General features: G+C 53.5%; 1 protein-coding gene across 8 annotated transcripts; it reads right to left on the bottom strand.

Moving 5' to 3' along the window:
- Nucleotides 1-5: 5 nt before the first annotated feature.
- Nucleotides 6-27,976, bottom strand: GPR68 (G protein-coupled receptor 68). Of its 8 annotated transcripts, none has more exons than XM_082450885.1 (7): nt 27,561-27,976; nt 19,790-19,895; nt 11,580-15,142; nt 6,945-7,221; nt 5,616-5,870; nt 4,672-4,900; nt 6-3,370 (listed from the first exon to the last, which is right to left on the bottom strand). In XM_082450885.1, exon 7 carries the CDS (start codon nt 3,270-3,272, stop codon nt 2,157-2,159), a length of 1,116 nt encoding a protein of 371 aa, XP_082307011.1. In that variant the 5' UTR covers nt 3,273-3,370; nt 4,672-4,900; nt 5,616-5,870; nt 6,945-7,221; nt 11,580-15,142; nt 19,790-19,895; nt 27,561-27,976; the 3' UTR covers nt 6-2,156. The 8 variants fall into 8 exon arrangements, with proteins under 8 accessions (XP_082307011.1, XP_082307012.1, XP_082307014.1 ...); XM_082450886.1 differs by having other exon boundaries at nt 11,580-15,040; XM_082450888.1 differs by lacking the exons at nt 19,790-19,895; nt 27,561-27,976 and having other exon boundaries at nt 4,672-4,817.
- Between the last annotated feature and the right edge of the window lie 23 nt (nt 27,977-27,999).

Raw genomic sequence — 27,999 nt, 5'->3', positions numbered from 1 at the left:
CCAGCTGTGGCTTGTTACTTTGCTTTATTTGCAGACTCAAGTTTGCTACATAAATCCATTGCATGGTCCAACACACGTATACTTGGCATAAAAGAGAGGACAATACAAAAATACAACTCTTGATAGTAAATGGAACTGCCCTCAGCTCATGCCAGTTTATCCCAATGGGAATGTCCATATTTAAGATCAAAACAGGAGGAAATTTGGAATGAGGAAGCATGGAGGTCTCAACCAGTGTCATTGCCCTTGTAAGATCCTGGTCTGGGGCTGGGTGGCCTTTTTTTTTGCTACCTGCAGACCTGGTCAGTTCGTCCTCCATGAAGGGGAAGAGAACCTCCCCAGGTTATGGAAGGCCATCCAGAAGGAGCTGGAGCAAGCCCTGGAACCCCACTTCCTTAGGGCACACCCACCCTGGGCTATCAGTCTCTGTACACCTCTGATGGGAGGGTTAAGAAACTCAGGGTGAATCTACCTCTGGGAGAGGGGAGGGGAGACATGAAGAGAGATGATTGAAAAAAATGTTCTCCCTGGCAGCCCTTTAACAGATTCCGGAAATCTTCTACTGACGCCAGCTTCTATCTTCCCATCCCTGGTCCCTCCCCGGGCTTGAGCCCACCTAGCCTCTTAGCTGTGAGAGCTCAAATCCCAGGTCTTTGGGGGAAGTCAGAACTGGCTCCAGCCCACTGACCAGGAAATCTGAAGGGCTAGCATTTTTAAAAAGGTGGGCAGGTCCCTGGAGCAGCAAGACACTCCTCTGGTCCTTGGTGTATCCCCCAGGCAGAGGCTTAATATGATGGGGCACGAAGTTGCAGAAGCCCTGTCACCAGCCTTCCAGGACAGAACAAGAGACGGAGGTCAGTACCCTGGTCTGCATGTGGCCCGTGGGCCCACTGTCACTCTCCAGGGGTGTGGGGTGGGACATCTGGCAGAGGAGCAGTGCTGAAGGACCAAGGAGGCAAGGCGAGCCCAAGGCCCCCTCCTCTTCTTGTCACGGGGGCTATTTAAACCACAGTGGAGCTTCACCCCGGGGCTATGGGCTGAGAGATAACAGAGCATGCATCTCCGTGTTGTTTGTTTTGTTCAAAGAACTTGGGGAGAATGTCATGCTTCTCTCTGAGACTGCTAGGCACTCCAGTCTGTGTGGCAGGGGACACTGCCAGCAGTCACATGACCCTAGCCTCAGTGGCTTGGGGCAGAGCTGTCATGGAGACCCTGGCATTTTAACCACGGACACACACACACACACACACACACACACACAAAGTCGCAGGCTTCCGGGTCTGGTGCTTCAAGGCAGATAGAAACAGAAGATGAATTGAGGCGAATCTGTGTAGGGAACTCAGTTGGATATACTGCTTCAGGCCTCTGTCCTGACCCATGAACTTCAGTGCTGACTTTAAAGGACCACAGACATCGCCCTACGGAGCCCCAGGGAGCCCTAGGATTTGTTTTCCATCAGCCCTGGGGCTTGGGGAATCTGCTCAACTCTCCTCGCCTGTGAAACTGTGACTTGGCTGTATCTGGTGTCTCTCCTCTGCCTGTTACTCCCCCACTGTCCCCCACAAACACACACTCCCAGTGCCCCAAACCCCTCCCTACATTCCTTCTCCCCATCCAACCTCCGGGCCCACTCATCTTCCTTCCCACCCCTTTGTGGAGTGAGGCTCAAGTATGAATGATAACAATACACTTTCGTGTGTCACCTCCCCCGATTACACCAGTGCATTTGGACCGGTATCATCGGTGACAACGGCATGGAAGGCCCTGGCAGGTGTGCCCCCAGGTACCCACTCTCATCTCCCAGGCCCCTCTCTCCACGTCCTCACACTCTGCGTCCCCCACCCGAGCTTCTCTTTGCAAACCTCCTGGAGGTGAGCAGGTCTTCCTCCCACCAGCCGCCCAGCTGGCGGCAGACGACCCCCATGCGCCGTCGGGGCTTATCCCCACACTCAACAAGCAGCCCCGTTGGACTCGGCAGCCACAGCGGTTTCCCTGGAGCCAGAGAGGTTGTGCTGTGGCCCAGACCCAGGGCCCCATGGCCCAGGTCCATCGTCCCCTCCAGCAGCCAGAGGCACCTGCCTTGGCCAAGTGGGCAGCAGCCGTCGAGCAAGCTCAGGCCTGGCTTCGCCCCGCACGCGGGTGACGGGGTGACGCAGCTAGGCCAGTCCGCCCGCTGGGGACCCTCCCGCTCCGGGTGGCCGAGAGGTCTGGAAGGCCGGGTGGAGCTTCGTCAGCACGTTGGGCTCCTCGTTCTTCCCTGAGGCCTCGGGGGTGCCCAGTGGGTAGGCCTCCCGGGCCCGGCCAGTCCTGGCGCAGGTGAGGAAGGCCAGGCAGGCCCCACGGAGGCGGGCCAGGTCCCTGTGCGTGGTCTCGCTGACGAAGCAGTAGAGCACGGGGTCGGCCACGCAGTTGAAGCTGGTGAGGAGGAGGGAGAAGTGGTAGGCGTTGAAGATGCCCTTGGCGAAGTGGCAGCTGGACTCCCAGAGGCTGCGCACGAGCAGCAGCGCGTGGTAGGGCAGGAAGCAGGCCAGGAAGATGACCACGGTGCTGAGCACCAGCCGCTGGATCTGGTCCTTGCGGCTCTTCTGGGTGCCGTGGCTGCGGCGCACGGCCCGCAGGATGCCCCGGTACGAGGCCAGCAGCAGGCAGATGGGGAAGAGGAAGCCCACCAGGAAGCGGTAGTAGTTGACGCTGCGCTGCCGGGGCTGGAGCGGGTAGTGCTCGAAGCAGACGCGGTGCCGGTCCCGGTCCTCCACCACCTCTTCGTGCATGAGAAAGTAGATGCTGGTCAGCAGCTCCTTGGCCCAGATGAGCACGCTGACTCCCACGGCGGCCTTCAGGGTGCGGAACTGATGGAAGCGGAAGGGATGGGCCACGGCCAGGTAGCGGTCAATGGAGATGCAGCAGAGGAAGCCCACGCTGATGTAGATGTTCTCGTACAGGAGGATGCCGCACAGCTGGCAGGACAGGTCGCCGTGGGACCAGTTGTCGTGCTGCAGCACGTACTGCAGCCAGAAGGGGAGCGAGCAAATGTAGAAGAGGTCGGCCACTGTCAGGTTGCACAGGTACACGCCCAGCTCATTCCGGGCCTTGATCTGCAGGTAGCCGAAGTAGAGGGACAGGCAGTTGGCTGGAAAGCCCACCACCAGCACCGTGACATAGACCACCGGCGCCAGCGTCTGGTGGATGGTGTGGTCGATGGCACAGCTCAGCGAGCCGTTGTCTCCAGTGACGTTCCCCATCTTTGGGCCTGGAGGGGCCTCACCCCTCATGGGCTCAGGAATGCACCAGTCTCTCTACCGCCATCTTGTTTCTAGGATGTGGTTCAGGCTGTAGCAAAGGCTGGGCCTCATTGGTGATGGGTAAGGCCCTGAAAGTCAAAGGTGGAAAGGCTTAGGATAAGAGGAGCTAACATTTATATAGCACCTACTGTATGTCAGGCACTCTTCTAAGTGCCTCACTTAACTTAGAAGATGATCCAGCCAACCAACTCCAACTCAACTGAAACGTGATTTGTGTCTCCCCATCCCCCGTCCCTGGCGTCCTGTCCCTTTGTTTACTTTCCTGGTCCCTCGGTGCAGCAAGCAAGGCCTGGAGCTGGTTCCAGGGAAGCTCCAAGGGAAGCTCAAGGTGAAGAACAATTCCAACCCACATAACAGTGAGGGCCCTAGCCACTCTCTTCTGTAGCATTCAGCACCATTCACATTTTTCCTACTTGCTCACAGGAATGTACCAGGTCAGTAAACTCTGAGGCCACAGCCCCTCCTCGGGGCCTCTCCATACAGCACGATAGAGGCCCAGCCTGGTCCACATCCTGCTGTGCTCTGGCAAGAAAAAAGGCTAAGCTTCCCACAGGGCACTGCTTACCTCCGTGGAATTGGGAACCTAGCACAGGGGGCCGGGCACCGACAGACATGAGCACCAGGCTAGGGTCAGCTGCTCACAGGCTGTGCAAGTCGTTTACACTTTCTTAGCCTCAGTTTCCTCATCCATAAAATAGGGATATGGGAATTCCCTGGCAGTCCAGTGGTTAGGACTCGGCGCTTTCACTGCTGGGGCCTGGGTCCAATCGCTGGTTGGGGAACTAAGATCCTGCAAGCCGTGCCACGAGACCAATAAATAAATAAATAAATAAATAAATAAATAAAATGAGGATAAAAACACCTGCCCTCAGGGTCAGTATCAGGGCCACATAAAATATGTCAAAATGCATGTCGTTGTTTTTCCAAAGGCAATGAGGCAGGATAAAAGATGGTAGTCTTACTCACATTAGTGAAAAGTTCACATTGTTGAGAATTTAACAGAGAAAATGCTATTGCTATACATACAAATACATTTGAACAAGACAGAATAAAAATTTTTTGTTGTAGGCCTACTTTATAAATTAATGTATCAAAATGAAAGGACTGAGCTGCTCTATTGATTTAACACTTCCGGCTCAGATGAAAAATCTCACTGTGTCTAAATTAACTTTTTTGCTATTGTTGTTTGTAATCATCCTTCCAAGGAGACTTTTTAGACATTTTTTTTCCTAACCACCTGCCCCCATGAAATTTTAATATCCCAGATGTATTTCATATCTGTTTATGTATCATGGGCTTTTGGAGGATGACAAATCACTATAATATCTAAGATTATTTTCACCCGACCTACGAACCAATTTTCACCCACCTTGAGAATGCATCGTCTGTATGGCTGCAAATTCCAAATGAACGGGGTCTGCATTAAGTTGTTTTGTGGTATTAGCAGATCAGTCTTGCCCTTTGCTGTCTCTTCACCATAGTCAAGCTGGGACTCACAGACCAGACGGGAAACCCCTTCCACAACCAACAGCGTCTCGTCACCTGCTGACCAGGGTCCCTCCCTCCGCAGCCTCCCTCCTGCTGGCTCCTGACTGGCCCTGTGGGCACCAGAGCCCGGGCTCAGCCTGGAAGTTGGCAGAGCCTTCTGGGAAGGGGCCCAGAGATATTCCAGCCCAGCAGTTCCTGTCCTGGGGTTCATGGAGGATAAACTTGAGGGCTTCCCCCGAAATCACATGCTCAAACTTGTAAATATTTAAGTATGTGCATTTTTCCTGGAAAAGGGTCCTGTGGTTTTCGTAAGAGTCTCTAAAATGGGCGAGAGATGGGTCTGGCCCAAAGCTGCCCCTCTCACCTGGACTCCCTGTGGCTCTCTCCGTGGCCAAGCCTCCCCCCCACCCCAGTGCTCCCACTCACGCCCCTGACCATTATCCCCCGGGCAACCACAGCAATCTTTCCAAAATACAAACTGGATCCCCCTCTTCCTTGTTTAAAACCCACTGAGACGGTTTCACAGTGAGTTATCACACCCACAGTAAAACTCCCAGACTCTTACAAGACCCAACATGATCCGGCCCCAGCTCCCCCTACCTTGTCTGCCGCCACCACACTCCAGCCTCACTGGCCAGCTTTCTGTGCCTCGTCACCTGGCCTCGCTCCAGTCTCTCCTGGAGTGCTGCCCCCTGCCCTCTCCCCACCTCCACCTCCACCTCAAGGCTGCTCCTTTGCCACCAGGTCTCAGCTTAAACACCACCCCCTTGTGAGGCTCTCCCTGACCACCCCACTAAAGCAGCCCCTCCCCCATCACCATCACACCTTCCTGTTTCATGGCTCCGCAGAGCTCCCATCAGTGTCTGAGATTTTTCTTGTATGTTTACTTGTCTGCTTGTTGATGATCTGTCTCCTCCACGAGGATGTAAATTCCAAGAGGGCCTTGTGTACCTTGAACAGTGCCTGGCACATCACAGGCACTCCTGAGTACTTCTAGAATGAGTAAGTGAATGCCACTTCCCCATTTTACAGATGAGGAAACTGAGTTTCGAAAGGGGAAGTGACTTGCCCAAAGCCAGTCTAAGGAAGGAAGCATGGGCATTAGAATCCAGGTCTCCTTTCTCCAAGTCCCACCTCCCTGCCACGTCTAGTCCCCACCTGAGCCTCCCCGCAACCTCTCAGTCCCTGGAAGACGAGGACTTCTAGGAGGGCTCACCTCCCCATCCTCTCCAGGATACAGGCCCGGATTTCAGTGTTGGTGGTGGAGGGAGGTGCTTCTTGTTGTTGTTTTCAATTGTGGTTTGATATACATAACATAAAATTTACCATGTCAACCATTTTTAAGCGTACAGCTCAGTGGCATTAAGTACATTCACACTGTTGTGCAGCCATCACCACCATCCACCTCCAGAACTTCTTCAGCTTCCCCTGCTGAAAATCTGTACTCATTAAACACTAACTCCCCATCCTCCCTCCCCCGAGCCCTTGGCAACCACCAGTCTACTTTGTGTCTCTATGAATTTGACTGCTCTAAGTACCTCATATAAGTGGAGTCGCACGGAATTTATCTTTTTGTGGCTGGCTTATTTCACTTAGCATAACGTCCTCAAGGTTCATCCATGTAGTAGCATATATCAGAATTCCTTCCTTTTTAAGGCTCAATAATATTCCATTATATGTATAGACTGCATTTTGTTTTTTCCATTTATTTGTCAGTGTTTCTACCTTCTGGCTATCATGAATAACGCTGCTATGAACATGGGTATACTACTTGAGTCCCTGCTTTCAGTTCTTTTGGGTATATACCCAGAAGTAGAATTGCTGGATCATATGGCAGCTCTATTTTTAATTTTTTGAGGAACTGCATTCTGTTTTCCACAGTGGGCTGCACCATTTTACATTCCCACCGACAGTGCACAAGGGTGTTTTCTTGTTTTTTGCTTTTTGTGTTTTTCTTTATATGTTTTGATGGTGAGAGGAAGGGGCGAAGGGGCAGTTGAGGCCTGTGACCCCTAAACTCTGCACAGCCCCGCGAGTCAAAATTTGGCCCCATTTGTCCTCCTCTTGCCAGCCCTCCTGTGCCTGGATCCCAGGCCCACACCTGAGCGGTCCCCCAGGGACACCCACCCAGGACGTCTGTGTCTCTGAATTTACCTCGGGTTCTCCGCAGTCCACATAAAATCTACCCACAGGAAGATAAAAATTCATTCATCAGCACAGGCTCCCAGGCACCAACAAAATCAGGCAAAGGAAACCAAAGTGAAAACACGTCCTGTCAGGTCTTAGGAATTTGTTGAGAGTCACGTGGCCGAAGCCTATTGTTTGCTAGTGCTGAGTGCACGCATGTGTGAGGCGGGGCTGGTGTGACCGTTTCTCTTTCCCAAGCCGACGATAAGCGAATTCCGGCAAGCAAAGTCAGAAATACTCAAGTCTGCAGGGCAAAGAAGAAACACATACGCGTTTAGACGAAAACACCTCCTGTGTTCACACTGAAACCAAAAGAGGTTTTCGGGCTTCTAAAGAAGCAGTTCTGAAACGTAGATGCATCTGAGTCACCTGGAGGATTTCTTGAAACAGATTACGAAGCCCCACCTCCAGAGTTTCTGACTCAGTGGATCTGAAGTGGGGCTTGAGAATCTGCAACCAGCCGTCAGGTGATGCTGGTGCCCCCGGGCCATGGACCACACTTTGAGTAGCAAAGCATTCACAGGTCTAGAGGCTCTGGGGTTTCACTCCTGATCAAGTGTCCTACGTGAGTTCCCAGGCTGGAGCACAGAGGTGCCTGGAAGGGGAACTTAAGACCCGGCAGAAGCTGCTGGGCAGAACCAGAACGCAGCCCTTGGGAGATCAACAACCTGACTCGGGCTCTCAAGACAAGTGACTGCGTGTGTCACGGTACTCACACCTTGTATTTGCAAGATCTTTCACAGTTTACACAGCATGTCACATCTGCCCTCTGGTCCCATCTTCACAACAGCCCTATGATCTTCCCCATTTTAGGGATGAGGAAACTGAGGCCCAGAGGGATGGAGTGGCTTGTCCAACAGTCCCACACCTCCCGGTTTCATTCCACAAGTATCCATGGAGCGTCTGTTCACGGCACCCGGCCAGACATGGGGGACTTAGAGATAAAGAAGAAATGGCTCCCACCCTCAGGGAGCCTCAGATTTTGTAAGACAGGAACGCCACATGCACAAAGCAGTGCCACTCAAGGCCGTGTGAGGTGGGTGCTGGGGGCATCCCTCCCACTCACATTTAAAGCTGGCTTGGGGACTTCCCTGGTGGTCCAGCGGCTAAGATTCTGCACTCCCAATGCAGGGGTCCCAGGTTCGACCCCTGGTCAGGGAACTACATCCCACATGCCGCAACTAAGAAGTTTGCATGCCACAACTAAAGGTCCCGCATGCTGCAACTAAGACCCGACGCAGCCAAATAAATTAAAAATAAATAAATAAACATTAAAAAAATAAAATAAAGCTGGCTTGTTCTTTTCACTCCACACACACACACACACACACACACACACACACACACACACAAACACACACGGCATCGCCTCTGTGGTTTCAATGCTGTCAACACTCTGATGACTCCCAGATGTCCTCCCCACCCCCAGGTAGAAGGCTGACAACCAGCTTCCTCCCGCTGCACAGGGCATGCTCTGTGAGGCCCACCCTGCTTTCATCATTTTCTCCACTAGTCTGTTCCTGGAGGTAGCATCTCCTCCTGCCCAGTCGCTCATGTTGGATGGCTGGCCTTCAGCTTCCTCCCTCTTCTTCGTCCACAGCATCCACTTGATTACTCAGTTCTACCATTTTCAACTCCTAAATATTTCCCACATCCGTCTCCTCCTCTTTAGCTCCCTCCCCAGAATCAGTGCACGGCCTCCTATGGGATTCCCTGTCTCCGCCTCACCACCCTCAAAGCCATCCTCTAAAACAAAAACCTAACCTAATCACTCCTGCTTCAAACCCTTCAATGGCTCTCCAATCATCCATCCATCTGTCCATCCATCCATCTACTCATTGACTTATTCGTTGTTACAGCAGATACTTATTGAGTGTCTATTATTATATGGAAGGCACTGTACTAGACACTGGCCCCTGGTGTAATTCAAGTTGCTTTTAGTCTCATGGGAGAGGGGAGAAGAAAAGAGAGGATTAGCTCCCGGGGAGAGTACAGGACATTAAGGGAGTTCATAGGAGGTGAACTAACCCAGCTGGAAAAGCCTTCCTGAGCAGCACTTTACTCGAAGACCAGAAGCAGGGGGAAGGGCAGCCAGGGAAGAGGGGAGTTTCTGCCTGTGGAAACAGTGCGTGCAACAGGCCAAATGCCAGAGAGACCGAACGGGCACCTGTGTGGAACTGAAAGTAGCTTGGCACAAACAGCTAGGTGTGAGGAGGGCGTGGCCAGAGAGGGGACAACAAACAGCTATAGAAACTGCCAACTAATTAGAAGGAGATGGGGACAATCAGGGACAAATTTGAGATGTTCTTCAGTGCTTGGTCCTCATAATCTCTGGTCCTCATAATCTCCCCCAAATTATCTGTTGGATGGATGGATGTGTGAAGAGGTAGGTGGGTGGATGAGTGGATGGATGGATGGGTAGGTGGCTAAATAAGATGAATCAATGGAAGGATGAGGGGGTAGGTGGATAGATGGATGAATGGATGGATGAATGGATGGATGGGTTGGGGGTTTTGAGGTTGGGTGCTGGGACAATGGAAATATTATTAATAGAAACAGAAAAGTGAGAGGGAGGAATCACTGTGGCCTCCTCTCCAGCCACCTGGCATCTGTTTAAGCTGCCTGAGCTGGTCGCAGAGGGCCCTGCTTTTTCACCCGGGCCTCATCACAACCAGCTGTCCCTTCTGCCACTCCCTGAGGACAGGCACCCCTCCATGGAAACCACATCTTGCCAGGAATGTCCCTTCTCTACCTGCTGTCCACAGAAAACTTGCTCCCCCAAATCAAAGGCACAGTGGGTGCAAAGTGTTCTATAAATGGAAAAACGTAGATGGGATGGAAGGACCAAGCCATACCGAGTGAGAGCCCTCCACATGCCAGGAACGTTTTTGCACATTCATTCTCTCTCTCAACACTACTCTTACCAGTGCCCATTTTACAGATGAAGAAACTGAGGCTGCTCAAGATTCTGAAACCAAGTGAGGCCCTGCAGGGTTCCCGGGCATGGAGGGTTTTTTTTTGTGCCCTGTTTCTTGTAGACAAGACTCCAGCCTCCATGACCTTCCCTGAGTTCCAAAGGGCAGGTTGGAACAGTTGCTAATCAAGGGAGGAGCAGCCAAGAAACCACCTGAGACAAAATTAAAGGGACCAGAGAAGCTTATCAAGATTAGGAGACCAACCACCTGAGACAAGATTAAAGGAGTGTAGGCCCTACACACACCCTAATCTTGTCAGAGATCCCACCCTTGAACCATTGCTATAAAACCCTTCATCAGATCCTCTGGGATTGGAACACATAGTTTTTCGAGGTGAGACCCTCCCCCCGCCCCCCTCACCCAGGGTCCCCCTTTGCCTGGCAAAGTAATAAATCTATCCTTTTCTACTTCACCCAAAACTCTGTCTCCAAGATTCGATTCGGCTCTGGTGTATGGAGAAGCTGAGCTTTTGGCAACAATTCCACAGCTACGATGTAGGCCAGGTTTTGAACTCAGACTGGTCCATGCTTTCCTTCACACCATGCTATCTTTCTGTTCATCACAGGTGTTACAGAGCGACCACCCTCACCTCCAGGCTTTGCCAGGCTCCAGTCCATACATATGCCACCACAAGGCCACCAGGCTTGGGCCTGGGCCAGCCCGCTCCACCTGGCAGGTCAACCATTTCCTCACCACCCATGGAGGAAAACCTACTGTGTGCCCGGTGCTGGGATCCCCAAGGTGGAGGGGATTGGGGCAAAGAATCAAAACACAGAGCTGCTGCATCTACCTCATTTTATCATCCAGCTAAGAAACCGAGAGACTTCACAGGAAGCAGCACAACACTAAGAGCAAAACTGTTAGACAAACGCCCATCAGCATAGAGACCCCAAGGACTGGAACGTCCAAGAGCAGTTAAGCTCCCAAAGGCATGAAGGGCCTCTACCTCAAGCTGGGAGCCGCCTGCACATTCCAAACCAGAAGGTAGAGGTGCCCAATGCCGATCAGCGGCCGCATAAACAGTGGTTCAATCTGTCGCCCATCTCTTCCCAGTGGTGGCGCACTGGCACGCACACAATTAGTCACTGGCCGGGCGGCCCTGCTCAGGGGGGGCCCCCAGCGCGCCGAGCTGGGGAGTTTCCTCAGCGTGTTTAACCACGCTTTAAACAGGGCTGTTTCATTTCCTAAAAGTACCCTTTTCAGAGGCTGTTGATGTTTCTTTCCCTCTGGGGTGGGAGTAGAATCAGGCTGCATTTTCCCCTTAGTCCCCAGCTTTCCCCTAAATAGCCTCAATCCAGCAACAGCAAGGAGACAATCTCATTTCTAAAGCCCTTATAACGGTCTCAGAGTTCAATCCCACCTGGGCTCACAAAGTTGCTGTGAGTCGATGGGGCTGACACTGTGAACCCATTTCACAGAATCTGAAGCCCAGAGAGGCTAACCTAGTTGCTCAAGTTCATACAGTAAGTGGGGTGGATCTGAATCCAGAACCCAGGCTTCTAGGCACCAACTCGCTGCCTTTGAGCTCTTTTGACCACAGACCACAGTGAGGAACGCACTTGTCACTGTAACCAGCACAAAGAGACGCCACACACACAGACACACGTACACCCAGAGCAGTACTTACCCTACCACTTGCCATGCACTCTGACCATTCTACTCTAGTTTGTCTTTCTTAAGGGCGTGAGCTGCTAAATCGATTTCCTGGGCCGCTCACAGGTCATGATCCTGTTTGGAAACAGCTGGACTGACCCCCGCCTGCTCAGGGTCCGGACCCCAGGAAGGGGACTGTGGTTGCCGCCAGGTGAGGGAGGAGCAGACAGGGGGCAGCAGCCTCAGGGGATCTGGGTCCTCTCCGACTCTGCCCGCCCGCCAAAGCTCTGCCCTCAAACCTCAAAGAGCCGGCTTCCTCCCAGTGCTCGCTCGCTCGCAGAGGCCCGGGGAGGAGACTGAACGCCCCTGGCCCAGCTCTGGCGGACCCCCCTCGGGTGACCTGCAGCCAGGACCCAAGCTCCCCCTCCTGCGATCTCCCGCTGGCCACGCCTCCCAGCTCAGACTAGAAAATCCCAGCTGGAGGCTGCCCATTCCTGAGCTGAGGCAGAATCATGTGAACTCAGATCTGGTGTCAGGCTGGGTGGCTGTGAGGAACGCTCTCCAGCCAGAGGATGAGGGCGGCGGGACAGCTTCCTCCAGGCACCCCGGGCCTGCCTTCCACACACCCCAGAACTTGCGGGGAGTGCTAAAGCCTGAATTAGGGGCAGGGACCCCAGGGACTTGGGGGGATGCAGGAGGAGCGGGGTGCGCTGATTCTACCCATCCAACCACCTTTGAGCACCTACAAGACGCCAGGAGATACAGGATGTTGAACCCCTGAGCCAGGGATCTTGACTTGAGCCAGACAGGCTGACACTCAGATAACTAGAAAGTATCATGGACACAGGAGCAATGGCACATCAGCAAGGGCAGGGGAAGCTGTTTCCACTCCCACTCCCGGGCAGTCACGCTTCAGCCGCTAGCAGCCAACATCTGGGTCAGTGGGTCACAACTACATTAGCAAATACCCGGGGTGCTTATAAAAAATAACACCGTTGCCCAGGCCCCACCCCAGACGAATTAAATCACACTCTCTGGAGACAAGGTGCCAGCGCCAGTGTTTTTAAAAGCTCTCTGGGCGATTCCAGAGGGCGGCCAGGAGGAGAAGCACTGATGTAGAGGCGGGTGGGTCCTGTTCTGCAGACCAACAGAGCTGCGGCATCAGAGGAATTCTCATATCAGAGGAATTCTCTGGGTCGTGAGTAAGGCGAGCATCACTGTCTTTAAACAGCGTGGCCCAGAGCGGGGAGCAAGCATGGGGCTGTGGCCTCACGGGGTCTTCTGGCTCTCAGGACTGTTTCCTAAACTCCCTCAGCACAGCAGGGCCGACGGGACCCCTGGAGGTTACACCTGGCCCAGCCTCCTCATTTTACAGATGGGGAAACTCAGGCCCAAAGGGGCAAAGGCTCTAGATAGGGTCTTACAGCTAAATGATAGAGCCGTGATTCTCCAAATCGGCTGCGGAGCTATTTCGGCTTAACCTCCTCCCTCCAAGGTGTCCCCTTGGAAGCTGGCTGTAGGAACGTTGCTAGAGCCAGGAAGCCAACGTCCACCATGAGTGGGGGTCACTGAGGATGTGCGTTGTCCCTGTCTTGTTGGGTGATCTGTGGTTTCATCTTCTCCAGAGAGCGAATCACTACAGTCCTGACGGGGGGCTGTTTTGGTAGGGGGCCCAGGAAAAATCCCCCTCTGCGGCGCCTGGGCCTCCAAGCAAATGCTCCTCTGTCAGCTGCACCAGAAGCCTCCGCCTTGTTACAATACAGTAGTGCCTGTAGACATAGAGGCTATTTTTTCTTTTTTTTTTTTGGCCGTGCAGCGCGGCATGCGGGAACTTAGTTCCCCAACCAGGGATCGAACCCGTGCCCCCTGCAGTGGAAGAGCGGAGTCTTAACCACTGAACCACCAGGGAAGCCCCAGAGGCTATTTCTGAGTGTAGAAGTCTGTGGGCTCTCCCCGATGCCATATGAAAGGACAGGAGTTGTGCTGGGAGGAGCGCAGGATCGGTTCAGTGGTGAATGCCCGGCTACCCCCAGGACACACCGACCAAAGAGCACACCCCTGGTTCTCTGTACAGGCGGCCCAGCCTAACAGGGCTCGCACACACAGGCTGTCTACACCATCAGCATCGATACCTGTGGGAACCACTTGATGGCACTGTGTCCCCCCCTTTCCCCAGGGCCAGGGACCCCCTCCACCTCCCTTCCTATTGGGCCTTTGGAACTGCAGATGGAGAGAGGAAGCTGACATTGAATCGGCCAGCCCAGGTCCTCTGTGAAATGCCCACTCAGGAAGAGAAAAGAACACCGTTACTGTGCTCTACTTTGGTGCTAAGGTTTTTTTCTTTAATCTAAAACAGGAAGGAAGGACTAGAAACTAGGATGAACTAGGATGGTGGCGGCGGTGCCGGTGATGACACCACTCCCTCGGGCTAGAAGCTCCTGCCCCACCATCTGAGTCTCCCTAGAGAGGGTGAAGGATGGGCAGGCCAACTTGGTAGGACGTTTGTTATGGTGTCCTACTGTATTCCCCACGGGTACTCTACTGATTTGGGGCTAGTTGGGGTAAAGGCCTTGGGGGGTCCCAAAGGGCTCTGACAAATACAAGAAATGCCTATCATGAGCCGTCTGCTGTTTGACCGCAGGGACCTTCACTGACTTGCGCATTGAACGCTGGCCTTGGCCTTCCCAGGCCTTACACATCAGCACGCACCTCTGTCAGAGGAGCCGATGCAAGGCGAGGATTGTTGCAAGTTCCAAAGTGGCCAGGTGTGAATTAGGATGGCTTTAAGAACCCAGAGGAGGACCAGCAGAGAACCTCCCAAAGTGCCTGGCACTGCTGCCCTCCCTCGTGGCGTCAGAGAAGAGGTGGGAGCAACTTGGGATCAGGGAGCAAAGTCATTGCCATTTTGGGAGCATGTGCTGAGTGCCTTCCAAATGTTTCCTGTTTTAACCCCCACCTCAACCCTATTTTGTAGGCAAGGCAACGACACTCAGAGGGCGCCAGCATCTTGCCTAGGGTCACACAGCAGGGAGACTGCAGAGCTGTTTGACTCCACAGACAGGGCTCTTAACTAGTTTCCTGTTGCTGCTGAAACAAATCACCACAAACTTAGCAGCTTAAGACAGCACACATTTCTTATCTTACAGTCTGGCAGTCAAAAGTGGGTCTCGCTGGGCTAAAATCAGTGTCAGCAGGCTTCCATTTCTTCTGGAGGGTATGGGGGGAAATCCATTTCCCTGCCTTTTCCAGCTTCTAGACGTTTCTGTCATTCCTTGGCTTGTGGACCCCCTTCCATCTTCAAAGCCAGCAGTGGCAGACTGAGTCCATCTCACATTGTACCACTCTGACCTCTGCTTGCATCTTCCCATCTTGGCAGCCACAGCGATCAAACACACAGGCCTCACCGCTCAGAAGTCTCAAGCTGGCCAGGGAGCTGGAACCAGGGCTCTTCATACAGACTGAAGGTGGCCCGTGAGATCCGAATGACAAATAGCACTGGACAAGGGCACGGGGGTGGGTGCTTACATGCTGTGAGCTACCGCAACGTACAAGGCACTGTGCTTCCATAAGCTGCCTTGATGAGGCCTCACAGCAATACTGCAAGGAAATTATTATTATCCCACCTTTCCACCGAAGAGACCAAGGGTCACCCGGCTGGCAAGTGGCAGCGCTGGGATTCAAGTCAAGATCTGAATTAACTGTATTTTAATAATTCTCAATGCAGTGCATGGAAATTTGTATGATTGTGTGCCAATGCCCATCTCCCCCTACGGACACTAAGCTCCATGAGGAAGGAGGAGCTGGGCCTATTTTGTTCTCTGTCGGAGAGAAGGTGGTTTGGCCCAAACTGCACAACAAAAACGTGTTGAACATTTGAATGAGTAAATGAATCTAAACTCCATTGCTTTCTGCAGCCCGCCTGGAAGGCCCACGTGGCTGAAATTGAAGTTAGGAGCTAACAAACTGGGGGAGGCTGTCAGGATATGGGATGAGGCAACAGGAAGAGGGTTGTTGACTCTGAGGGCATGTGGGTGGATGGCCATGTGTGAAAATGCATTACAGCAGAAGCCTGACAGACTTTGGTATCTCTTTGGAGACTCTGTGGTCCGTCTGAGAAGGTCTGAGCTGTCTGGGGCATCCTTCCTGCTCTGAGGCCAGGGCATGAACCACAGGCCCCAAGATTGCCACGGCAACCCCCCTCCCCACCTGCCACCCCCACCAGCCTCCTGCCTCCAGCCCCAGAGTGCTCCAACCCATCAATTAATAACCGAATAATGTCTGACAGCAATCACTCCAAACACCCGGGCAGCAACCCTCTTGAGAAACAGACTTCTCCAGTGAGTAAGAGCCACAGAGACGCCCATTACGCTCAGCCTGGGCCACCTGCTGAAATCTAGTTTTCTGAATTCAAATTACTCTCTGGCTTCTCCCTCTTGTTTGAAAGGCATGGGGTTGGCAGAGCTGATGACTGAAGCCTCAGAGGTTCCAAGAAAACAGACACTAGAGGAGCTGCCATGTAGCACGCCTGCTCCCTCAGCCCAGAATCAGACCCAGAGAAACGGATCCTGACCAAACAAGCTCTGCGATAAGGCCCTAGTCATGGATATTTGTATCTCTGCTGGCCTTCTCCTAGGAGAAAACCTATGTCCTCTGCCAAGATTAATTAATTTGTTACCATGGCACCCAGAAGGAAAAAAAAAAAAAAAAAAAAAAGCAAAAGGAAAGGCTTTCGAGTTGTAGTGGATTCAAGATGGTTGGAAATTGTCTGCTAATCTTCTCATGGAGAGGTGGGGTATAAGTCCCCTCTCCTTGAATCTAGGTGGGCTCTGTGACTACCTGACCAATAAAATAAAGTGGAAGCCACACTGTATCAGCTTCTGAGTCCAGGTCTAAAGAGACTGGCAGCTCCCACTTCCTGTCTCTTGAGATAGTTGCTCTTGAAACCTAGGTGCCATGCTGTGAGGAAGCCCAAGAAGCCTCAGAGAGGCCCACGTTGAGAGGAACTTAGACCCTGGGCGACAGCCCCAGCTGCCAGCCAGGGTCAACTGGCTTACTACACGAGTGTGTGATTTTGGAGAAAGACCCTCCAGCCCCAGCTGGGTCATCTCAGCTAATGCTGCAAGTAGAGATAAGCTATCCCCACCAAGCCCTGACCAAATTGCAGATTCATGAGCAAAACAGCTGAGCTATTTTAAGCTACTATCTTTTTAAGTGGTTTGTGATGTAACAAAAGATAACTGGAACAAAAGTTTTTTTTTTTCTCCAAAATCATATGAGGGCTTATCACACTGTGTGAGATGGGTGTAATAGTCTCCATTTTTCCCATGCGATACTAAGGGTCAGAGAGGTAAGGTATCTTGTTTGAGACCAGCCAGATAGGAAAGATGAAACTGTTTTTCACTCTTTGTTTGCTGTTAGACCAGTCTTCTTGCCCTACAGTGTGTCCTGTACCCAGAAGGGTGCAACATAATAGTAATAACAAGAATACTCAGAATTAATATTTACGGGGCACTGCAAGGCTTTTAGGGCAAGATCTTTACCTGCATGATCTCATGCTCTAGGAGGTATACTCTATTATCATGCCCATTTCACAGATGGTGATACTGAGGCTTAAAAGAGGGTATGTGACTTGCCCAAGGTAATAGCTCTAGGTGTTAGAGTCCAGATTTGAACCCAAGCCATCTGGTTCTGGAACTAGGCTCTCGAGTGCAGATACTCTAATCTATATAGTCTAAAGCATCCACATTGCTCCAGCCGTGCTTCCTCTGTTAGGCTCAGGAATTCTTTTCCCTCATTCTTTCTTTTGAAAGCTTATGTGTGTTGGTGGGCATGGGGGTTGAAGCCAAACCTAACCATATCATCTCAGCTTTGTAGAGTTTCAGACCGTTCTCACATCTCTTGTCCCACAAGCCCTCTGTGAAGTGGCGTGGCCAGTATTAATCTCCATTTAACAGAGGCCCAGCCACAGCAAGTGACCTGCCCAAAGCCACACAGCCTCTGGCTCCAAGTCAGCGCTTTCTCCTCGGCCCACCGCTAAACCCCAAAGAGCCTTCCGCGCGGTTCTCTGTTCTCCAGCTCCAGGATTACCTGGGCCCGCTTGATTGCAGGCGGGGCGGGGGAGGGCTGCCAACCAGCCACCCCACCCGGCGCTCCTCTGTCCAGTCACGGAAGCTTTCCCCTCCCTCGGTGGCAGGGGGTCTTATTCTGGCCCCTGTAATCCCGCCCTGTGCCTGATGAGCGGCCCTTCGTGTGAAAGGGACCGTGCAGACTTGGGGCAAGGAAAGGAAAGCCTGGCCCACACGGCATCTCTGGATCACCTGTGTCTTCGAGCTCGAGGAGAAGAGTTAGCTGTCTGACTTTTTTGGGGGGTGGGGGGGAAGGGAAGTAATTACCAGGTGGCCACGGAGCCAGCCAAGGGGGTGGCTGCTAAACCCGGCGGCAACCGCAGGCGGAGACATCCCGCCCGGCCGCCTCGCCGCTGCCGCGCCTGCCCGCCGCCGGCACGCACCTGCGGGGCCCGCTCCGGGCGCCCGCCCCGCGCGCACCTGGGGCCGGGTTCCCGCACCCTCGCCGCGTGCTGGCGGGGCCGCGCGGGGGAAGGCGCGGAGCTGGATGCGGGGGACCAGAGCCGGCCGCTGCCCGCACGCGCGCTGGGGACCCCACCACGGTGGCGAGAGGAAGAGGACTGGCCCTGGGGATGGGGGGGTGGGGAACGTACCTGCGCGGCGAGAAGCCGGGGCGCCGGCCGCAGTCACCCCGTGCGTCGCCCGCGTCCCTCCTACGGCCGGTGCGCGGCGAGCGGGGTGGACACCGCGTCCTCGGGCTGCCGGCGGGGGGGGGGGGGGGTCTGGGGACGCTGGCGGCCCGGTTCCCGGCCAGACTCCCCTCCTCTTCGGAGCACGGAGCCACAATGTGCCCCGATTCCCGCCCCCCCCCCCCATTCCTCCCGTCCGCGTCCGGCACACCCAGCCCCGCCCGTCAGCGCCCTGCCTTTCGCTGTGACCGCAGTCCACAGGCCAGGCGCCGGCCAGGAAGAGCCGCCGAAAGCAGCGCAGACCCGGCTTGGAGGTCCAGCTCTCCCAGGTCCCGGGGACAGGCTCCGGAGCTGTCAGTGTGGGCTCACTCTGGGCCTGGCTGCAAAAGGACCAGGGTCCTTCTCCAGCCACATCCAGAACCTCTAGGTAAGGAGAGTCCATGAAGCGACCTCTCTGTACCGTTCACCTCTGTGTCCCCAGCACATCAGTAGCCACTCATCAGATGCAGTGTCCTGTTGCTGTCAGGGCCTCTCTCCGCCTCTCCCCGTTGCTGGACCTCAGTGCCGGGCCCGGGGGTGGGGGGAGGGGGCGACGGGCAGTGAGGTGGGTCTGCACTTAGGTTTGCTGTCTCCTGGATCCTTGCTCTGGTGCCTTCCAAGGCCTGAGTGGGCCTGCAGCAGAGGTGGCCAGGGCCAGCACAGGGGACCTCCTAACGGTTTTGCTGAGAATGCAAGGAGGCTTTAGGGCCCTCTGCCCCACAAGCTCACAGACAAAAACACTAACGATAGTCACAGCTCTGAGTGTTTGAGTACTTACTGTGTGCCAAGCGCTGTTCTAAGCACTTAAATGCATGAACTCATTTGATCTTCAGCATACTATTATTATCCCCATTTTACACATGGGGGAAGGAGGCACAGAGAAGTCAAGTAACCTGCCCAAGGTCACACAGGTAATAAGTAGAGGCAAGGAGATCCAAACCCAAGCAGGTGAGTCCAGAGCCCTCATCACCACCTGCATCCTATCCCAAGCCACCCTTTGCTCTACCCCCAGCACCTTTTGCTCTTTCACGTCTGCACACCTTACCTCCTGTGTCCCTCTCCACTCAAAAGCCCTCCTGCCCCCATCTCCAGAACTCTTGCCGCAGTTTTAAGACGTGAAAGTCACCTCCCCTATCAAGCCTTCTTGGTTGTCCCAGGCAATTTGTGCTGAGCCCCCTCCCTGGTCCCTGAGCTCCCTTCCCAGCATTCTCTGCACTGCCCACTGGGGTCACTGGCCCACAGCTACCCCTCTACAGGACTCTCATTCCGGGTCCAGTGCCGGGCTCAGAGCCAGGCGCCCTATTCTTGTTTGCGAAGCGAGTGTCGGACTGGGCGCTGCAGGAGTCTGCAGAAGCTTGTGTGGCTGGTTGTCAGGACAGACGGTCGGGGGTTAGGGCTGGAGGGCGGCTGGAGTGCAGGTAGGAAGGTAAAGAGGCAGATTGATGGCTCACCTTCTGCTGACTCTTCTGGGTGCCTCAAAGCTCCACACTTTGTGACGTGGCTGCTAGGTGAGTCTCTGGAAGGAAATGGACAGTGGGCAGGAGGGCAGAAGATACCCTGGAAGGAGAGGCAGAGGGAGCAGGGGGAGGCAGGGCATTTTGCTTTTCCTGTTGGGCACATGCCCAGCAACCTCCCAGCAGGCTCTTCTCAGAGGCTGCATCGGCCTCTTCTGCTGGTCCTCATTTTGAAATTCCTCCTTCTTGCAAAACCTTCACAAATGGAGTTTTCTGGATTAACTATACTCATGCCATAAAAATGCACAGATACTTTTGAAAGATTGCCATACTGAAAGTAGTTGTTAAGAGTTTGGCTTGGACCAAATCCAGAGTGCCTGAATTCCGGAGTTTGAATTTCAGCTCTGCTACCTGCCAGTAGGGTGACCTTGGACAAATCCCTTAACTTCTCTGTGCCGGGTTCTTTGTGTGTGAAATGGGGACACGGAAATATAGCTAGTGGGAAGCAGCCGCATAGCACAGGGAGATCAGCTCGGTGCTTTGTGTCCACCTAGAGGGGTGGGATAGGGAGGGTGGGAGGGAGACGCAAGAGGGAGGGGATATGGGGATATATATATATATATATGTATAGCTGATTCACTTTGTTATAAAGCAGAAACTAACACACCATTGTAAAGCAATTATACTCCAATAAAGATGTTAAAAAAAAGAGGTTGAGATGATTGCATGAGTTAAATCAAATAAAGCCCTTAGTTCAACACCCAGCACTTATTAGGGTTCAACAGATGTTAGCTGTTATTATTGTGCACTCCAAATACCCTTTTATATATAGCTCTTATCTTTTGAATGTTTACTGCAGTTTTATTCTCTGCATTTTGCAGATCAGGAAACTGAGGTTCAGTGAATTGCCTAAGGCCACTCAGTTCTAAGTGTCTGAGCCAGGACTTGAATGGAGTCCCAGCCGCGAAGCTGCTTCCTGCAGCAATTATGTTCTACCTCATCCTATCCCTCCCGGAAAGAAGTGGGGTGTTACAGCCCATCATCAGTTGCTAGATCCAGGATTCGGACTCTCAGGGGTACAGTGCCTGCCGTGTAGAAAGTTTATTACCAAGTGAATCCTGCCAGGGCTGCCACATTGCACAGTTCCAAGGGTGGGCCCGTACACACTGTAACCTATCAGGTGGTGGCCTCTGGATTTGGGGCCGTATGGCAGTACTTGGTGTTCCTCTCTCCCTGCCTCTCTTTTTCTAGCCCGCAGTCTCTGTTTACCGATGTCCAAACATATCTAGAACCTTCCACAGTCTAAACAGTCTTCAATTAAAACAAACTCTATTTTGACCGACACTCCATTTTTTAGGGACGGAACAGCATGGTACCTATACCACTTCCTTAAAGACCCAGAATTGGCCTATGGAATAGAGCGTTGGCATCTCTGGCTATGTTCTTCCTAAGAAAATGCTAGATTTGGAGAAGCAAAGAGATTCATTGCACTGCCTGCAAAGTCACCTTTTGGCTAGACTTTGCTGTGTTTCTTGGTGTCAAGATGTCCAGTCCTTGGCAGGGCCAGCAGAATTTGTAACAAAATCTGGCATTGGCCATATAAACAACAAACAGCTTATTTAGTTAACATGAAGCACGTATTGTTTTCCAGAACCTTTCGGGACCTAGAGAATGGTAAATTATGGCCCATGCTCATGGAATGCTGATTTGAAATGCTGCACTAATAACTGTCTTTCTCGCCCACAGAAATCCTCTCCCACATTGGGCTGGGCTCCGGAGATGTGGTCAGAATTTCTCCATACCCAGCGCAAGTGACAATTATGTCCATTTCTTCTTTTCCAGTCTCTTGTGGGTTTTTGGTCTTGGCATTTGCATTTTCCCGGTGTCAAGCCTGAGGAGGCACACAGCAGGGGCTCAGAAATGGCAGCTGATGGAAAGGATGGAAGAGCTTGTTGCCTCAGGCTAGAAGTGTGTGGAGGACTTTTTATTGACCCACCCAGATCCACTCTTCACCCTTCTCCACCTACTCTACTGACTTTATCACAGGGTTCCCTTGCCCTCTGGCTTCTGTTGGGTTTGGCCAAGGGGAAGCACTCCCTGGGATCAGAGGATGGCTGGGGAGTGGGGCTGGGGGCGTATTTATCCCCCAGCCAGTGTTGCTTCCAGCTGGCTGCCTCTCTTTACTGGAGTCGTCTGCTCCTGTTGGAATCTCTCTCCTGCTCTTCTCTCTCCCCTTCCTCTTCCAGGCCTGGGGCCAGTAACAGCTCCCCAGAGATGCTAGTCCCGAGGTGCTGCACCATCCTGCGTTGGTTCCCTTAACCCTACCCACACCCTTGAAAACCATCCCTGTGTTAACCTCTCCCCAGTCACCGCGCCTGAGCGGCCTCTGCTTCCTGCAGAGACCCTGACTGATGCAGAAGTGGATGTCGCCAGATGCATCTTCACGGCGAACTCACACTAATGGAAGGATGTGTGCTTATATCACAAGGCATACAGATTATCTACTTTAAAACACTACTGTTTTTCCGGTTCATTCTTCCAATTAGCACAGCTGGCCAGACTCACAGGAAATCTCTCCTTATCCCCCAAACGATGGAATGAGTCCCTACTTCCTCACTCGGCTCCAGCGCCAGCTCATCTCTGGCACCGCTCGCCCCAGGCCTCCTCTTGCAGATTCCCCTGTCCTGGACTTCCTGTCACCGAGTGCTTCCGAGTTCCTCATTCAGGTGGACAATTTTCTTTTTGAGAAATACTTGCCACTGCTGAGTCAAGCAACTCCCACGACGGTTTCAGGCAACAAGGAGCTGGTTTTTCTGAAAATTATCTTTTCTGGCATCAACCACACTCCAGCAGGCTCGGGCCTGAGCTGATTAATCAGACGACCGACCTGACTAACGCCACAATGTTTCCACTCCCACTCAGATAATCTGTGGGCTCTCAGACAGAGTGTGACTAACGTGTACACCCAAAGGCAGGAAACTCTGAGCTCAAGTCCAGGTGAAGCATGAGCACACACACCTGGAGAGCTGGGGAACCCGTGTCGTGGTCCTGGCTAGGCTGCGGACTCCTGGAGGAGGACTTCAGGCTGGGCTTCTCAGGCTGAGGCAGTTGGGAGATGCAGTAGCATCTGAATCTCTGGGTTCAAATCCCATATCTGTTGTGCTCTGGTTGTTAGAGCTCTGGCAAGTTACTCAGCCTCTCGGGGGCTCAGTTTCCTCTTGAAAATGGGGTTAATAATGGAGATCAGTGTAAGAATGAAATATAAATCTGGTCGACACAGAAAGCAGGAGCCCAGCCTAGCAGGTGCAAAGACAGTAGGTTATGCTGGGAAGGCACAAAAGAGGGCTTGGCTGACTGAAGTCGGGTGCACCAGGCCAGGCTGGGGTTGACCAGCCTCTTCCTTGGTTCTCTTGCTTATGGAGAATGGATCAAATCATGGCTCTTCGCACTGGCTTTGTGACCTCAGAAAGTCACATGACCTCTCTGTGCCTCAGTTTCCTGATCTGTGAAATGGGGATAACAATAGTACCTCACAGGGTTGTTGTATTAAATGAGTTAATAAGAATAAATCTCTTACAACTATGCCCACCTTTAGTGGGTGCTTACTAAATGTTAGGACACCCTCTTCATCCAGTGCCTGTGGAAGCCTTATGTGTGCCCCTCCGGCTCAGGTTCCCTGAACTCTTCCAGACTTACTTGTCTGGAGCCCCTAAAAGGAACACTTGGAAGCTCCCTTCAGCTTCCCTGGATAAGCTTAGGTGCCTCTGATGGGGTGTGGGTGGTAGGATGGTGAGAAAGGGCTGAAATGAGAGATGACTGGCAAACAATTCGTAGCCTATATGGGGTCTCACCCAGAAAATCTTGGCGAAAATTCTCCCTCTGTGTTGGGCTTCAGAACTTGCCTGGCCTGCTCCCGGGCTGTTGGCTAGTGTCCTGGGGGTATAATGGTGCCAGAGAAGCCGTGTAGCCTCAAGATTAGGAGATGTTCCTTGGAGCCAGACAGCTGGGGTTCAAACCCCAGCTCTGCCACTTGCCAAGTTGTTTAACCTCTTAGGGCCTCATCTGTGAAGTGAGGCTGATAAGAATGGCACCTACCTCACAGAATGTTGTGTAATGTGCTCCCAACATTTCCTGGCCCAGCGTAAGTGCTCGGTAAATGTCAGCTATTGTTAATATACCACCAGCCACAGTGCCCTCAGACTACCACGGGACAGCTGTTGTGGTAGCCAGAATAATGGCCTCTGTCAAGGATGCCCATGTCCTAATCCTTGGAACCTGCAAATATGTTGCCTTACATGGGAAAAGGGACTTTGCAGTTGTGATGAAGTTAAAGATCTGGAGATGGGGAGATTATCCTGGGCTATCCAGGTGGGCCCAATGTCATCACAAGGGTGAAAGATGGAGGCAGATGAAGGAGAGCGTCAGAATGATGTAGGGTGAGAGACACCAGCCGTTGTTGGCTTTGAAGATGGAAGTTGGCCCTGAGCCAAGAAATGCAGGCGGCTTCTAGAAGGTGAAAGGGGCAATGAAATGGATTTTCTCCTACAGCCTCCATAGAGGAACTCAGCCAGGAATCCCATTTCTGACCTCCAGAATTGTAAGATAATCAACTTGTGTTGTCTGAAGCCTCTGAGTTTGTGGTAGTTTGTTACAGCAGCAACAGGGAACTCAATACCGCTGCCGAGACCCAACACAGCCGCATCCTTGAAGGAGGCACTATGTTGAGTCACTCCACGGTAGTTATTGAGTACCTGTGGTGTCACCCATACTGCTTTCCTTCTGGACGTGTGGGGACACACTGGACCCTGGAACCGAATGTCCCCTGGGCATAGGCACAGCCAGGGAGGGACTATTCAGGGGCAAGAGAGCTCAGGGCAGGCTCAGTGGGTTGAACAAGGCCTCCTGGAGAAGCTGAACCCTCAGCAGGGCCTTGAAGGATGGAGGGTGTGGGGTTTGGACAGGGAGGAGGAGGAGGAAGGTAAGGCATTACTGGAAGCAGCCCCGTGGGACCGAAGTCAAGGAGGTCAGCCTAGTTATTCATTCATTATTCATTCATCTGTTCATTCAACACCTGTGCTCCAGGCCCTGCGGGGGGTACCTGGATAGTGAAGTGAGACAGACCTGGTGGAAGCCAATATGCCATTATAATAAAACACAAAAAGCCTTACAGCGGGAGGTATGGCTTGAACAAAGGGGCGCATCAGGATGGGCTTCCTGGAGGAAGTGACCCTTCATCACAGGATGAAATGAAGGTTTGTTCTTTATTGCTCTGGGCTCTGTGTGATGCTCTGCACTCAGCAGGTGCTGACTGATAGGAGTTTAGCCATATAAAGTTTGTTATTCCCAGTCCAATTCTGTCCTAATCCATTTTATCACACTAAGGAGAAAGTCTCAGGTGGGTGCCATTATGTCTGGAGCACCACTTTAATTCTTGCTAATCTCCCTTTGTAACCTAGAGAGCCAGCCTCAGGCATATTCTGCAGGCAACAGGTGCTAATTAAAGTTTCATACCACAGCTTGGTTTTCCTTGTTTTTATTTGTTTAATTACCTTCCTTTTGTGGCAGGGGGCACTGATTTTCCACTTCTGGGAGTAGATCACAATTTCTATTAAAATTTTATTAAAAATAAGTGTATTTAAGTATACTAGAACCATGAGTTGGGGATTCTTCCTCTTGCCCTGGAGTTGACCACTGGGGTCCAGGTGAAGGCAGCGTCCCTCAGCGATGGGTCTGACCACTCCTTCAGGACCTCCCCATTCTAATCCCCACCCCCAACACACACACACACACACACACACACACACACACCACACTCAGTACTGGGGAGGGGGGAGTGGGAATTGGGATCTGAGGTGAGCACTGATTGGCTATGAGATTCTGCAGGAGAATTCTCCTAGAGCTGGGGGCGGGGGGTGCTGCTGCAGGGAGAGGAGCCCAGGGGACAGGGTCTGCTTAGGCAAGGGATGTGCTAATCGGCTCAGTGTGCCTTTTTGGACAGGAAGAAAAGCAACCTGGAGAGAGACAGGAGGCAGCCAGTGGACAGCGAGTGGCCTACACGCCCTCCAGCTGTCATACAGGGTTATGTGGCTGCGTGGCTGAGGAGCAAAGAGCTGACAGCTCCCAGGAGGGCTGCCCGATGGGGGCGGGAGCCGAGGAGCCATGGAGGAGACGGTGCAGGAGCCAAGGCTCCCGTGTCAGGGATCTGGCCAGCAGGGAACGTCTGAGGAGCTCTGCCTTGTGCCCCTGAGGAACCACACAGGGGGCAGCAGGGCCAGCGCAGGCTGGACAGTGAGAAGAGATGAGCCAGGGCAAGAGGACCTCAGTGGCGGCGGGCTGCATCATGGGGCACAAACTCCTGTCCCTCTCCCTCCCGTCCCCAACACACTGAGGGAGCCAGGCCCTGGAGGAGTGGAGAAGAAGGAGGGGCCTTGGGCCTTGACCTCTCTTTAGAATGTGGGTTCTTAGACCCTCTCTGTCTTCAGTTGGGGACCCCAGGGGTCATTCTGAGGTATCAGGGTTTGTATCCAAGGTACCAAAACAAGTGATGGACTCTGCCCAAGAAGCGGTTGAGGAGCACAGGGGAGATCGGAAAATAGTGATGGCAAGCTTCAAGTTTCTATTCCCTGAATAGAGGTTCTGCAGTAAGCCAGTCTCCAAAGTAAAATATTCATAGAAAAACATCATGCATATAATAAAATGGGACTTGAATGGCTGAGTTTTTGAAACTCTGATTTAGAAGGGAAAACTGGGATTGACACAGCAATTACAACACTCTGATAACAGCTGTGATTGGAGGATGATGTGGCAGGAGGAGCCACACTGTGGGAGTCCAACGTACAAAAGCACCTGATCAAGAGCAGGGCAGTCAGGGTAGCCTTCCTGGAGGAGATGACTTCTCAACTGAAACCTGCAAGGGGACTAGCAAGTATCCTGGGAATCCTCCTAGTGACTGGTGTGTGGATACAGAAGGGGCCCTTTGAGCACTGATGGCGGGGGTGTAGGGGTTGCTAACTAGTCCAGGGGTGAACTGCTGGGGGCAGGTGCTCCCTCAGTCGGCTTAGTCTTTTGGGGCAAGAAGGAGAAGCAAGGCGGACCTCCCCCCAGTTACTTCTTGAATTACAGTCTGTCTCCCCAGCTATAGTGTGAGTGGTCTGGGCAGAGACAGCTCCCTCCACCAGAGGCGACCTCCGAGCTGAGGGCCCATTTGCTGAAAGTCTAGAATGGATGGAGGGATCATCTGAGACAGTTAAAGGAGACGAAGCCTGAGAAACGCCAGGCACCAGCAGGCGTTCAGTAGATAGGAGTTCCCCCTACCCTCCTCCCCCTCAGGAAAGCCAGGAAAGCGCCCAGCCTGGGACTGGGTCTTTGGACTCCTCCCCCAGGGCTCTCCCCTGGACCTGCCTGCAGGTACCCAGGGGCAGGGCATGTCCCCAGGGGACCTGGACGGTGTTGGACTTGGAGATCTGCCTCCAGGGGCCCTGGGCAGGGCAGGGCAGCCCCCTCTGGCCCGCAGCGCCCCAAACGCCACCCTTGCGGCACACCCTCTGCGAGGCGGGACCCCAAAGCACTATCAATTTGGACCCTGGAATGACAGGGACCTCCCTCCCGGCCCTTCCCCCTCTCCACTCCCCCCAGAGGCCTTTATCCGAGACTGGATTTTGAATTTTCTGTCCCAGGAGGGGGCGGGCCCGGCCTTGCTGAAGGTCGGTGGTCCCCTGCGCCGCCTGCCAGCTGTCCAGGCCCCACGCGAGCCGCCCGGCGCACTCACCTCTCTCGGGTCCCGGTGCCGGAGGCCAGGCCGCGGCTCCGTCCGGCCCGGCTGAGCCCGACGCCGGCGGACGGGAGGGCAGGACGGCGGAGCGGCGGCGGCGGGGACCAGGGACCGGCGGGGGCGTGGCGCGGTCGGCCTGCGCGCCGGCTCCCGCTCCAGCTCGCCCCCCCGCCGCGCCGCCACCTGGAGACGGAGGAAGGGGCGGAGGCTCGCGGCGGACCGGCCGCGGCGGGAGCAAGGCGGCCCCAGCGGCCTGGGCAGGGTGCGGCTTCCAGAAGGGCTCCTGAGGGCCATTGCTCTCCCGTGGGGAACACGGAGGGGCCCGGAGGCTTCTTCTCCACCTGCTTATTTGGTGCCTCCTGCGGGGAGGGGAGGTGGGGAAGCAGGTGGCCGGTTTGCCACGTGACTCGGTGAACTTGACCTCAGTGGGCTGGGC

The sequence above is a fragment of the Balaenoptera physalus genome (assembly GCF_965194825.1).
Source record: "Balaenoptera physalus genome assembly, chromosome: 2".
NCBI lineage: Eukaryota > Metazoa > Chordata > Mammalia > Artiodactyla > Balaenopteridae > Balaenoptera > Balaenoptera physalus.
Note: the sequence above shows the minus strand (reverse complement) of the source record. Positions and strands in the feature narration are given on the sequence as shown.

What these genes read in the sequence shown, in the direction of transcription:
- GPR68 (XM_082450884.1), bottom strand. Translation starts at nt 3,272, where the DNA reads ATGAGGGGTGAGGCCCCTCCAGGCCCAAAGATGGGGAACGTCACTGGA.